Source organism: Argiope bruennichi, chromosome 7 (genome assembly GCF_947563725.1).
Source record: "Argiope bruennichi chromosome 7, qqArgBrue1.1, whole genome shotgun sequence".
In the NCBI taxonomy this organism is placed as follows: Eukaryota; Metazoa; Arthropoda; class Arachnida; order Araneae; family Araneidae; genus Argiope; species Argiope bruennichi.
Window position 1 is genome coordinate 98,895 of NC_079157.1, and position 9,801 is coordinate 108,695.

Genomic DNA, 9,801 nt, shown 5'->3' on the forward strand with positions numbered 1-9,801 from the left:
TGGGCTGGGTAGTAATGAAACGAAACGTGTTTCTGCTTACACTAAAGAGAAACTGAAAGGGTCCCGGAATGTGGTGCCATCTAGCGATCATGCTAAGAATTCGAAACTGGAATGCATTTCGCTATTAGTAAACAAGAGGAGAGGGAGATGTATAAATTGATGAAATGGAAAGTTATTTGCTTTTTGAAACATGAACATTCAAACATGCTTGTGTAAGAAGAGATTTACATAAAAAAAGGTGAGTATTTCATGGGAAATTAATATTATAAATAAATACATAATTATTAACATATTAATTAGTACATGGTTGTGTGTGCTATGGTGTTTCTTGGCCCTGAGAAGGGCCGTTTTTTTTTTTTTCTTTTAAACAACTTTTTTTTTTTGGCTTAGGCACGTTCACCCCTAATTCGTCTAGCGAGCTGAATGTCCTTAGGCATGATAGTTACTCTCTTGGCGTGGATAGCGCACAAGTTAGTGTCTTCGAACAAGCCTACTAAATAAGCTTCGCTAGCTTCCTGGAGAGCCATAACAGCAGAACTCTGGAATCGGAGATCAGTTTTGAAGTCCTGAGCGATTTCTCGAACCAAACGCTGGAATGGCAATTTTCGGATCAAGAGTTCAGTGGATTTTTGATAACGACGGATTTCTCTCAAAGCAACAGTTCCGGGCCTGTAACGATGGGGCTTCTTAACACCTCCGGTGGCTGGGGCGCTCTTACGAGCGGCCTTAGTAGCCAGTTGTTTCCTGGGGGCTTTACCTCCAGTACTCTTACGGGCGGTCTGCTTGGTACGTGCCATGACTGACTATTCTCAAACGACTTTGAACAGAAAATGGGGCGCACAAAGATGACTTCGCTTAAATATGCTCCGAAACAGAAGGGGAAGGTGGGTGAGCGAGTCGAAACCGACCAATCGTAAAAGCGAAAAGGCGGGCGGGCGGATTCTTGGCGGTTTCGTTATTAAGAATATTTTTATATTACGTTTCAGACTCTCGACTGTCAAGATGTCCGAGGAAACAGCCGCTGCCCCTGCAACTCCAGCCACTGCCACGCCTAAGAAAAAGGCAAAAAGTGGCGCAACCAAATCGAAACCTAATCCTCCAACTCATCCCAAGGTTTCCGAAATGGTTGTGAAATCCATCACCACTCTGAAAGAGCGAGGTGGCTCTTCACTGCAAGCTATCAAAAAGCACATCAGCAGTCAGTACAAAGTCGACATCGACCGTTTGACTCCTTTCATCAAAAAATATTTGAAAAGCGCTGTCGCTGCTGGAACTCTGGTTCAAACCAAAGGAAAGGGAGCTAACGGTTCATTCAAGCTGAGTGCATCCGGTCAAAAAACCAAGGAGCCAAAGAAAATCGTGAAAAAGCCTAAAAAGGAAGGAGCTGCTTCTCCAAAGAAAGCAAAAGCCCCTGCTAAGAAAACGGCCAAGCCGAAGGAAAAAGCAGAGAAAAAGAAGAAGCCTGCTGCTGCTAAGAAAGCCACTGCTGGGGCTAAAAAAGTAGCCAAACCCAAATCTCCTAAGAAGGCAAAGGCTACAAAGCCAAAAGCTCCCAAGCCCAAGAAATTAAAAACACCCAAAAAAGCAGCTCCTAAAAAAACTTCCAAGAAGTAAATGGACTGAACAAAAAAATTTTTCGTTAAAAAAAAAAAACGGCCCTTCTTAGGGCCATAAAACAGGTGTAAAAAACACATGTGCCAAGCCAAAATTAATTTAATTTAATATATAATTCCCACAGTCATTTACTTAAACTTGATCAAGCCATTTTTTTTTTTTTTTTTTTTTTTTCATTAAAAGCCAAGAAAAACCATAGCACACACAATAATATGTTTTAAACACATTTAACAACTCAATATTTTTATGATACATGTTTAAGATGCAAACACTTCAAAATCATGTAAAGTGAATAGTGTGTAATGGGAATCAGAGACATGTGTTTATATTCTATTTCACACCGTGTATATAAATGAAAATATTAATTGAAAAAAAAAAAAATGCTTGTAATGAAATAATGTTTATACAATAATTGTGTCATACTGTTCAATTGAGTATTTTGTTTTACAAAAGAAACAGGTTATTATTCATGCAATAGTTGTACACACATATGCAGTCAAGTAATTCTTATTTGTGTATGTGTAAGCAGCACAAATAAAACAAAAATTCAATACATATTAAAAAAAAACATTGAAATGCAATAAATGAACATTCTTAATATTTAGCAAAAAACAAAAATTAAATCATTTATAAAATCAAATCTGCAAAATGATGATAACATTTAAAAACAATAAATAAGTGCACCATAATTATTGAAAATAAATTATTATTAAAAAAAGTCTGTCTATAAGTAATCAAATGAAAGCTTCTTATTGAGAGACAAGGCATGGGTGTCTTCACCAAATGACATTTCAAATCAATCACACTGATTAGTTAACCTCTAACCCTGATTTGCATGTTTATTTATGGTATAAGCACGTTACCATAGAAATGAATGCTTGACAACTGATTCTACGCATGTGCAATTCTCATATGTTGACATTTAGTTTCTGTTTCTTCTTAGTGTATAATTATTAATTCTGAACCCCTGCTTTCAGGAAAATTATTTTTGTTTTTTTCTTTGGGGGGGGGGGGGGGTAGAAGGATGTAAATTCTAGCAGAAAAGTATATTTTTATATCAAATATACAATGAAAATGGTTGTTACTTAAGAAAGTGACAGAGCCCATTTTTGCTTAAAATGTTGGCAAATTTTGCATGTACAGTCTTCTGTTTTGAAGATTTAATAAGTTTATATCTTTTAAAAAATAGTTGCTGGTCGTAGAGTATTGGGAAACAGAAATTTAAATACATCCTCCCACTCTCCAAACTTCCTTTTACATTTGATGCTTTGTGTTTTCAATATACATTCATTTTCATTAGAAACTCATTTTAGATCCTGTCCACTGATGTTTTAAATTGTTTTCTTCAGTTATTTCAAAGCAGTTATAGTTTATTTGCTTTAAATGTTAAGTTTATTATTCATTGAATTTTGTCATTTATGTCATAATGCTATGAACCATATCACCTTTTTTATTTATTGTTATTCTTTTTATTATTATTTTATTATTGTTAAGTTATTAAAGGAGTCAATGAAACTTGAAATTTTTCCTATAATTGATTAGAATGAATTTTTTTTTTTTTCTCAATTCCTTCTTCCCCCCCCCCCCCCCCTTCTTTTTCTTTTTTTTTTTCTTTCTTTCTTGTCACTAAAAAGAAGGACATTGTTCAAAAGATAATTTAAAAGATCAAATCATTCTTCTTCAATTAGGACACAATTTAAATTTCTTATCATCAAGAACAGCACTTTCTGAGAAATGAAAAGTTATTTTCTTTTTATTACACCCTACATTATTACTTTATTTTTAATTGCACCCCCCCCCCCCCTCCTTCTTTATGTGCTTCTAATAACATGAATATAAAATAATTATGTTTTAATAGCATTACAAACAAAACAGTGTTCAACAACATGTGTTGGCCCTGAAAAGGGCCTTTTTTTTTTTTTTTTTTTTTCAGTGCAAGGGATTCCAACTTTCGCTTAACCTCCGAAACCGTACAAGGTACGTCCTTGCCTCTTTAGTGCATACACAACATCCATAGCAGTGACAGTTTTCCTTTTAGCATGCTCGGTGTAAGTGACAGCATCTCGAATGACATTTTCCAAGAAAACTTTGAGCACACCTCGAGTCTCTTCGTAAATCAAACCTGAAATACGTTTGACTCCGCCACGTCTAGCTAAACGCCTGATTGCGGGTTTTGTAATACCCTGGATGTTATCACGAAGAACTTTACGATGCCTTTTGGCACCCCCCTTTCCAAGACCCTTGCCTCCTTTACCACGACCAGACATGACTTCTCAAATGAGCTAAAATGACTCGAATGGCCCGGGACGGCAAAGCGCCCTCATTATATAGTGATTTCACACACGCCCCTGCTCCGAAGAGTGAAACGCGATTGGTTACTTTCAGCTTCGCAGCAGTGTGTATAAAATGCAAGCGAGGTAGCGCGGGGGCATTTTCCATTCTCATTTCGACTTGACGATGCCTCCTCAAGCCTCTGGTAAAGCTGTTAAAAAGGCCGGAAAGGCCCAAAAGGCTGTTCGTGCCGGTGATAAGAAAAAACGCAAGAAGCGTAGGAAGGAATCTTTCGCTATTTACATCTACAAAGTTTTGAAACAGGTGCATCCTGATACCGGTATTTCCAGCAAAGCCATGTCAATCATGAACTCTTTCGTGAATGACATTTTCGAACGTATCGCAGCCGAATCTTCCCGATTAGCTCACTACAACAAGAGGAGCACAATTACCAGTCGGGAAATTCAAACAGCTGTGAGGCTTTTGTTGCCTGGTGAATTGGCCAAGCACGCAGTTTCCGAAGGAACCAAAGCTGTCACCAAGTACACTAGCTCCAAGTAGAAAAATGGAATCCCTCGTTTAAAAAAAAAAAAAAGGCCCTTTTAAGGGCCAACACATGTTGTAGAACACTGTTTTGTTTGCAAAGAACAATGTTTATCACAATAATATAAAAAAGAAATTGAAATTTCAAGTGTGTGTATACATAATCATATTAATAATTCACAATATACTTTGTGTAAAAAAAAAAAAAAGAGTAAGTGATTCATGGAAATTAAGAATAATAGTTTAAAACATGTGTAGAAAATGATAAAATTAATAAATAAATGGGTTATTAGATTTTTAACACTTACATGCATCTGTTAACTTTCAATTCATTTTATTTCCGTTTTTGTTTTGTTTTTAAATTCTTCACACTCTTTCTAATTCTGGAAAGGAAATAAGAAAAGGATTTTTAGTGAAAAATAATTTATAATAACATTCAATCACTATTGATGATACTTCATTACAATTTAGAATCACAGGTACAAAATAAATAAACACTTCGTGCAATAAAAACGTATTTTGTAGGGAAAATTAATAAAACACATCAAATAAATTAATAAAAAAATAATAACATTACATGCAAAAGGATCAAATCTGAATTTTTGAAAGTGAAATAAAATTAAAAAGATGCCAACAGCACGCGGTGTTCCCAGGTGGTCACCCTCCCAAGTACTGACCGCGCCCGATGCTGCTTAACTGCGGTGATCAGACGAGAACCGGTGCTTTCAGCATGGTATGGCCGTTGACATTCATCTGGTGAGAAAATACATTTCATGTCCGATCTTATATATACGATACTAATACTCTACAGGTGCGATAATGAACCTTTTCGTGGGGGGTCTTGCTAATGACGAGTGTCATTAGCGCAGATGGATGTCGCTAATGACAACCCTAATGACCCTTTAATGAGGGTCGTAAAAGGACCACCCTAATGACCCTTTAATGAGGGTCGTAAAAAACGACCATCACTGACCACACACGATGGCCAGGGGGGACAATGGGGATCGGATGACACCACCCACGGCGACAATTTCAATTGCCCACAAGCTGCAAGCGAATTGACACCGACAGCCAAAAAGAGACCGTGCATTCACGTTCATGTTACAATACTCTTATCAAGTTTTTTCTTTCTTTCTTTTCATTACGCACTCCTACAAGAAACGAACACGAGACACAGATCACACCCCACAAAATATAAGAAAAAAAACCCTCTATTAAAAAAAAAAAAAAAAAAAAAAAAAAAAGGTTCTTATAATAATAACTAACTCTCCTCTCAATTGAAATTATCACGCGATGAGTCGTTTTCACCTAGGAATTTGAAATGCTCAAAAAATTCCAATCCGAAGACAGAAGACACTTTATTAAAGGTCACTGTTTACTTATCATGTTTACATCGGCTGTCTGTTTATTTGATTTGTTTGCCTATAATTAAAACACGTGACAATAGGAAAGAAACGGCTCTCTTGAATGCCGAAGATGAGCGCTTTGCGTGCATTTTTGCGCAATTTCCTTGCTCTCCGATTGGCTGAAACCCGGTTTCGCGGTAGTACTATATAAAAGAGGGCGAAAAAGCGCCAGGCATTTCGCATTCTCTCTCTCCTGAACTGTAATCATGTCTGGTCGTGGCAAAGGCGGTAAAGTTAAGGGAAAGAGCAAGACTCGTTCTAGCCGAGCAGGGCTTCAATTCCCTGTCGGTCGTATCCATCGACTTCTCCGAAAAGGCAATTATGCAGAACGTGTTGGAGCTGGAGCACCCGTGTACCTGGCTGCCGTGTTAGAATACTTAGCTGCTGAAGTGTTGGAGTTGGCTGGTAATGCCGCCAGAGATAACAAGAAAACTAGGATCATTCCTAGACATCTCCAACTCGCCATCCGAAACGACGAGGAGTTGAACAAACTCCTTTCCGGAGTAACTATTGCTCAGGGTGGTGTATTGCCTAACATTCAAGCTGTCTTGCTCCCCAAGAAAACCGAAAAGAAAGCCTAAATTAAGACTTTACAAGTTAAAAAAAAAAAAAAAAAAAAAAAAAAAAAAGGCCCTTTTAAGGGCCAACAAATTATTAAGAATTAGCTACTGAACACTTGTAAAAATAATAAAAAAAGGGCAATATATTGAATTTTTTAAAAAAAAAGTTAGACATCGATTTTTTTTTTTTTTTTTTTTTTTTTTTAAATTTATGAGTATTACTTTTTAATTTATAAACTGAATGAATTTCCATAAGAATGCATTGTATGGAAGGGTTTCTATGACATGCACAGTTTAGTGTTACAAGAATTGGGCTGGGTAGTAATGAAACGAAACGTGTTTCTGCTTACACTAAAGAGAAACTGAAAGGGTCCCGGAATGTGGTGCCATCTAGCGATCATGCTAAGAATTCGAAACTGGAATGCATTTCGCTATTAGTAAACAAGAGGAGAGGGAGATGTATAAATTGATGAAATGGAAAGTTATTTGCTTTTTGAAACATGAACATTCAAACATGCTTGTGTAAGAAGAGATTTACATAAAAAAAGGTGAGTATTTCATGGGAAATTAATATTATAAATAAATACATAATTATTAACATATTAATTAGTACATGGTTGTGTGTGCTATGGTGTTTCTTGGCCCTGAGAAGGGCCGTTTTTTTTTTTTTCTTTTAAACAACTTTTTTTTTTTGGCTTAGGCACGTTCACCCCTAATTCGTCTAGCGAGCTGAATGTCCTTAGGCATGATAGTTACTCTCTTGGCGTGGATAGCGCACAAGTTAGTGTCTTCGAACAAGCCTACTAAATAAGCTTCGCTAGCTTCCTGGAGAGCCATAACAGCAGAACTCTGGAATCGGAGATCAGTTTTGAAGTCCTGAGCGATTTCTCGAACCAAACGCTGGAATGGCAATTTTCGGATCAAGAGTTCAGTGGATTTTTGATAACGACGGATTTCTCTCAAAGCAACAGTTCCGGGCCTGTAACGATGGGGCTTCTTAACACCTCCGGTGGCTGGGGCGCTCTTACGAGCGGCCTTAGTAGCCAGTTGTTTCCTGGGGGCTTTACCTCCAGTACTCTTACGGGCGGTCTGCTTGGTACGTGCCATGACTGACTATTCTCAAACGACTTTGAACAGAAAATGGGGCGCACAAAGATGACTTCGCTTAAATATGCTCCGAAACAGAAGGGGAAGGTGGGTGAGCGAGTCGAAACCGACCAATCGTAAAAGCGAAAAGGCGGGCGGGCGGATTCTTGGCGGTTTCGTTATTAAGAATATTTTTATATTACGTTTCAGACTCTCGACTGTCAAGATGTCCGAGGAAACAGCCGCTGCCCCTGCAACTCCAGCCACTGCCACGCCTAAGAAAAAGGCAAAAAGTGGCGCAACCAAATCGAAACCTAATCCTCCAACTCATCCCAAGGTTTCCGAAATGGTTGTGAAATCCATCACCACTCTGAAAGAGCGAGGTGGCTCTTCACTGCAAGCTATCAAAAAGCACATCAGCAGTCAGTACAAAGTCGACATCGACCGTTTGACTCCTTTCATCAAAAAATATTTGAAAAGCGCTGTCGCTGCTGGAACTCTGGTTCAAACCAAAGGAAAGGGAGCTAACGGTTCATTCAAGCTGAGTGCATCCGGTCAAAAAACCAAGGAGCCAAAGAAAATCGTGAAAAAGCCTAAAAAGGAAGGAGCTGCTTCTCCAAAGAAAGCAAAAGCCCCTGCTAAGAAAACGGCCAAGCCGAAGGAAAAAGCAGAGAAAAAGAAGAAGCCTGCTGCTGCTAAGAAAGCCACTGCTGGGGCTAAAAAAGTAGCCAAACCCAAATCTCCTAAGAAGGCAAAGGCTACAAAGCCAAAAGCTCCCAAGCCCAAGAAATTAAAAACACCCAAAAAAGCAGCTCCTAAAAAAACTTCCAAGAAGTAAATGGACTGAACAAAAAAATTTTTCGTTAAAAAAAAAAAACGGCCCTTCTTAGGGCCATAAAACAGGTGTAAAAAACACATGTGCCAAGCCAAAATTAATTTAATTTAATATATAATTCCCACAGTCATTTACTTAAACTTGATCAAGCCATTTTTTTTTTTTTTTTTTTTTTTTCATTAAAAGCCAAGAAAAACCATAGCACACACAATAATATGTTTTAAACACATTTAACAACTCAATATTTTTATGATACATGTTTAAGATGCAAACACTTCAAAATCATGTAAAGTGAATAGTGTGTAATGGGAATCAGAGACATGTGTTTATATTCTATTTCACACCGTGTATATAAATGAAAATATTAATTGAAAAAAAAAAAAATGCTTGTAATGAAATAATGTTTATACAATAATTGTGTCATACTGTTCAATTGAGTATTTTGTTTTACAAAAGAAACAGGTTATTATTCATGCAATAGTTGTACACACATATGCAGTCAAGTAATTCTTATTTGTGTATGTGTAAGCAGCACAAATAAAACAAAAATTCAATACATATTAAAAAAAAACATTGAAATGCAATAAATGAACATTCTTAATATTTAGCAAAAAACAAAAATTAAATCATTTATAAAATCAAATCTGCAAAATGATGATAACATTTAAAAACAATAAATAAGTGCACCATAATTATTGAAAATAAATTATTATTAAAAAAAGTCTGTCTATAAGTAATCAAATGAAAGCTTCTTATTGAGAGACAAGGCATGGGTGTCTTCACCAAATGACATTTCAAATCAATCACACTGATTAGTTAACCTCTAACCCTGATTTGCATGTTTATTTATGGTATAAGCACGTTACCATAGAAATGAATGCTTGACAACTGATTCTACGCATGTGCAATTCTCATATGTTGACATTTAGTTTCTGTTTCTTCTTAGTGTATAATTATTAATTCTGAACCCCTGCTTTCAGGAAAATTATTTTTGTTTTTTTCTTTGGGGGGGGGGGGGGGTAGAAGGATGTAAATTCTAGCAGAAAAGTATATTTTTATATCAAATATACAATGAAAATGGTTGTTACTTAAGAAAGTGACAGAGCCCATTTTTGCTTAAAATGTTGGCAAATTTTGCATGTACAGTCTTCTGTTTTGAAGATTTAATAAGTTTATATCTTTTAAAAAATAGTTGCTGGTCGTAGAGTATTGGGAAACAGAAATTTAAATACATCCTCCCACTCTCCAAACTTCCTTTTACATTTGATGCTTTGTGTTTTCAATATACATTCATTTTCATTAGAAACTCATTTTAGATCCTGTCCACTGATGTTTTAAATTGTTTTCTTCAGTTATTTCAAAGCAGTTATAGTTTATTTGCTTTAAATGTTAAGTTTATTATTCATTGAATTTTGTCATTTATGTCATAATGCTATGAACCATATCACCTTTTTTATTTATTGTTATTCTTTTTATTATTATTTTA

At 36.3% G+C, this 9,801-nt stretch overlaps 6 protein-coding genes and 1 non-coding gene across 7 annotated transcripts; 4 read left to right on the plus strand and 3 right to left on the minus strand.

Annotated features, from left to right (window-relative positions):
- Positions 1–372: 372 nt before the first annotated feature.
- On the minus strand, positions 373–7,647 carry LOC129974917 (uncharacterized). Its single transcript, XM_056087707.1, has 4 exons — positions 7,099–7,647; positions 3,575–3,862; positions 1,341–1,534; positions 373–803 (listed from the first exon to the last, which is right to left on the minus strand). Exons 1-4 carry the CDS (start codon positions 7,499–7,501, stop codon positions 387–389), a joined length of 1,302 nt encoding a protein of 433 aa, XP_055943682.1. The 5' UTR covers positions 7,502–7,647; the 3' UTR covers positions 373–386.
- On the plus strand, positions 841–1,631 carry LOC129975195 (histone H1C-like). The gene has a single exon (XM_056088181.1). It carries the CDS (start codon positions 862–864, stop codon positions 1,612–1,614), a length of 753 nt encoding a protein of 250 aa, XP_055944156.1. The 5' UTR covers positions 841–861; the 3' UTR covers positions 1,615–1,631.
- Positions 3,542–3,925, minus strand: LOC129975201 (histone H4). The gene has a single exon (XM_056088187.1). It carries the CDS (start codon positions 3,879–3,881, stop codon positions 3,570–3,572), a length of 312 nt encoding a protein of 103 aa, XP_055944162.1. The 5' UTR covers positions 3,882–3,925; the 3' UTR covers positions 3,542–3,569.
- LOC129975199 (histone H2B) lies at positions 4,040–4,474 on the plus strand. The gene has a single exon (XM_056088185.1). The coding sequence runs from the start codon at positions 4,072–4,074 to the stop codon at positions 4,444–4,446; it is 375 nt and encodes a 124-aa protein (XP_055944160.1). The 5' UTR covers positions 4,040–4,071; the 3' UTR covers positions 4,447–4,474.
- LOC129976769 (5S ribosomal RNA) lies at positions 5,057–5,175 on the minus strand. Its single transcript, XR_008785192.1, has one exon. It is a non-coding gene; the product is annotated as a 5S ribosomal RNA (ribosomal RNA).
- Positions 5,995–6,439, plus strand: LOC129975197 (histone H2A). The gene has a single exon (XM_056088183.1). It carries the CDS (start codon positions 6,041–6,043, stop codon positions 6,413–6,415), a length of 375 nt encoding a protein of 124 aa, XP_055944158.1. The 5' UTR covers positions 5,995–6,040; the 3' UTR covers positions 6,416–6,439.
- Positions 7,566–8,335, plus strand: LOC129975196 (histone H1C-like). The gene has a single exon (XM_056088182.1). The coding sequence runs from the start codon at positions 7,566–7,568 to the stop codon at positions 8,316–8,318; it is 753 nt and encodes a 250-aa protein (XP_055944157.1). The 3' UTR covers positions 8,319–8,335.
- Positions 8,336–9,801: the final 1,466 nt, after the last annotated feature.

Bases quoted from the DNA above. Each gene is read 5' to 3' on its own strand.
- LOC129975195 (XM_056088181.1), top strand. From the start codon at position 862: ATGCTCCGAAACAGAAGGGGAAGGTGGGTGAGCGAGTCGAAACCGACC.
- LOC129975201 (XM_056088187.1), bottom strand. From the start codon at position 3,881: ATGTCTGGTCGTGGTAAAGGAGGCAAGGGTCTTGGAAAGGGGGGTGCC.
- LOC129975199 (XM_056088185.1), top strand. From the start codon at position 4,072: ATGCCTCCTCAAGCCTCTGGTAAAGCTGTTAAAAAGGCCGGAAAGGCC.
- LOC129975197 (XM_056088183.1), top strand. From the start codon at position 6,041: ATGTCTGGTCGTGGCAAAGGCGGTAAAGTTAAGGGAAAGAGCAAGACT.
- LOC129974917 (XM_056087707.1), bottom strand. From the start codon at position 7,501: ATGGCACGTACCAAGCAGACCGCCCGTAAGAGTACTGGAGGTAAAGCC. The intron at 3,863-7,098 runs GTGCCTAAGCCA...GTCGTGGTAAAG, and splicing joins TAGACGAATTAGGGGTGAAC to GAGGCAAGGGTCTTGGAAAG. The intron at 804-1,340 runs GTTTTTTGACCG...GTTTGAGAATAG, and splicing joins CGATTTTCTTTGGCTCCTTG to TCAGTCATGGCACGTACCAA.
- LOC129975196 (XM_056088182.1), top strand. From the start codon at position 7,566: ATGCTCCGAAACAGAAGGGGAAGGTGGGTGAGCGAGTCGAAACCGACC.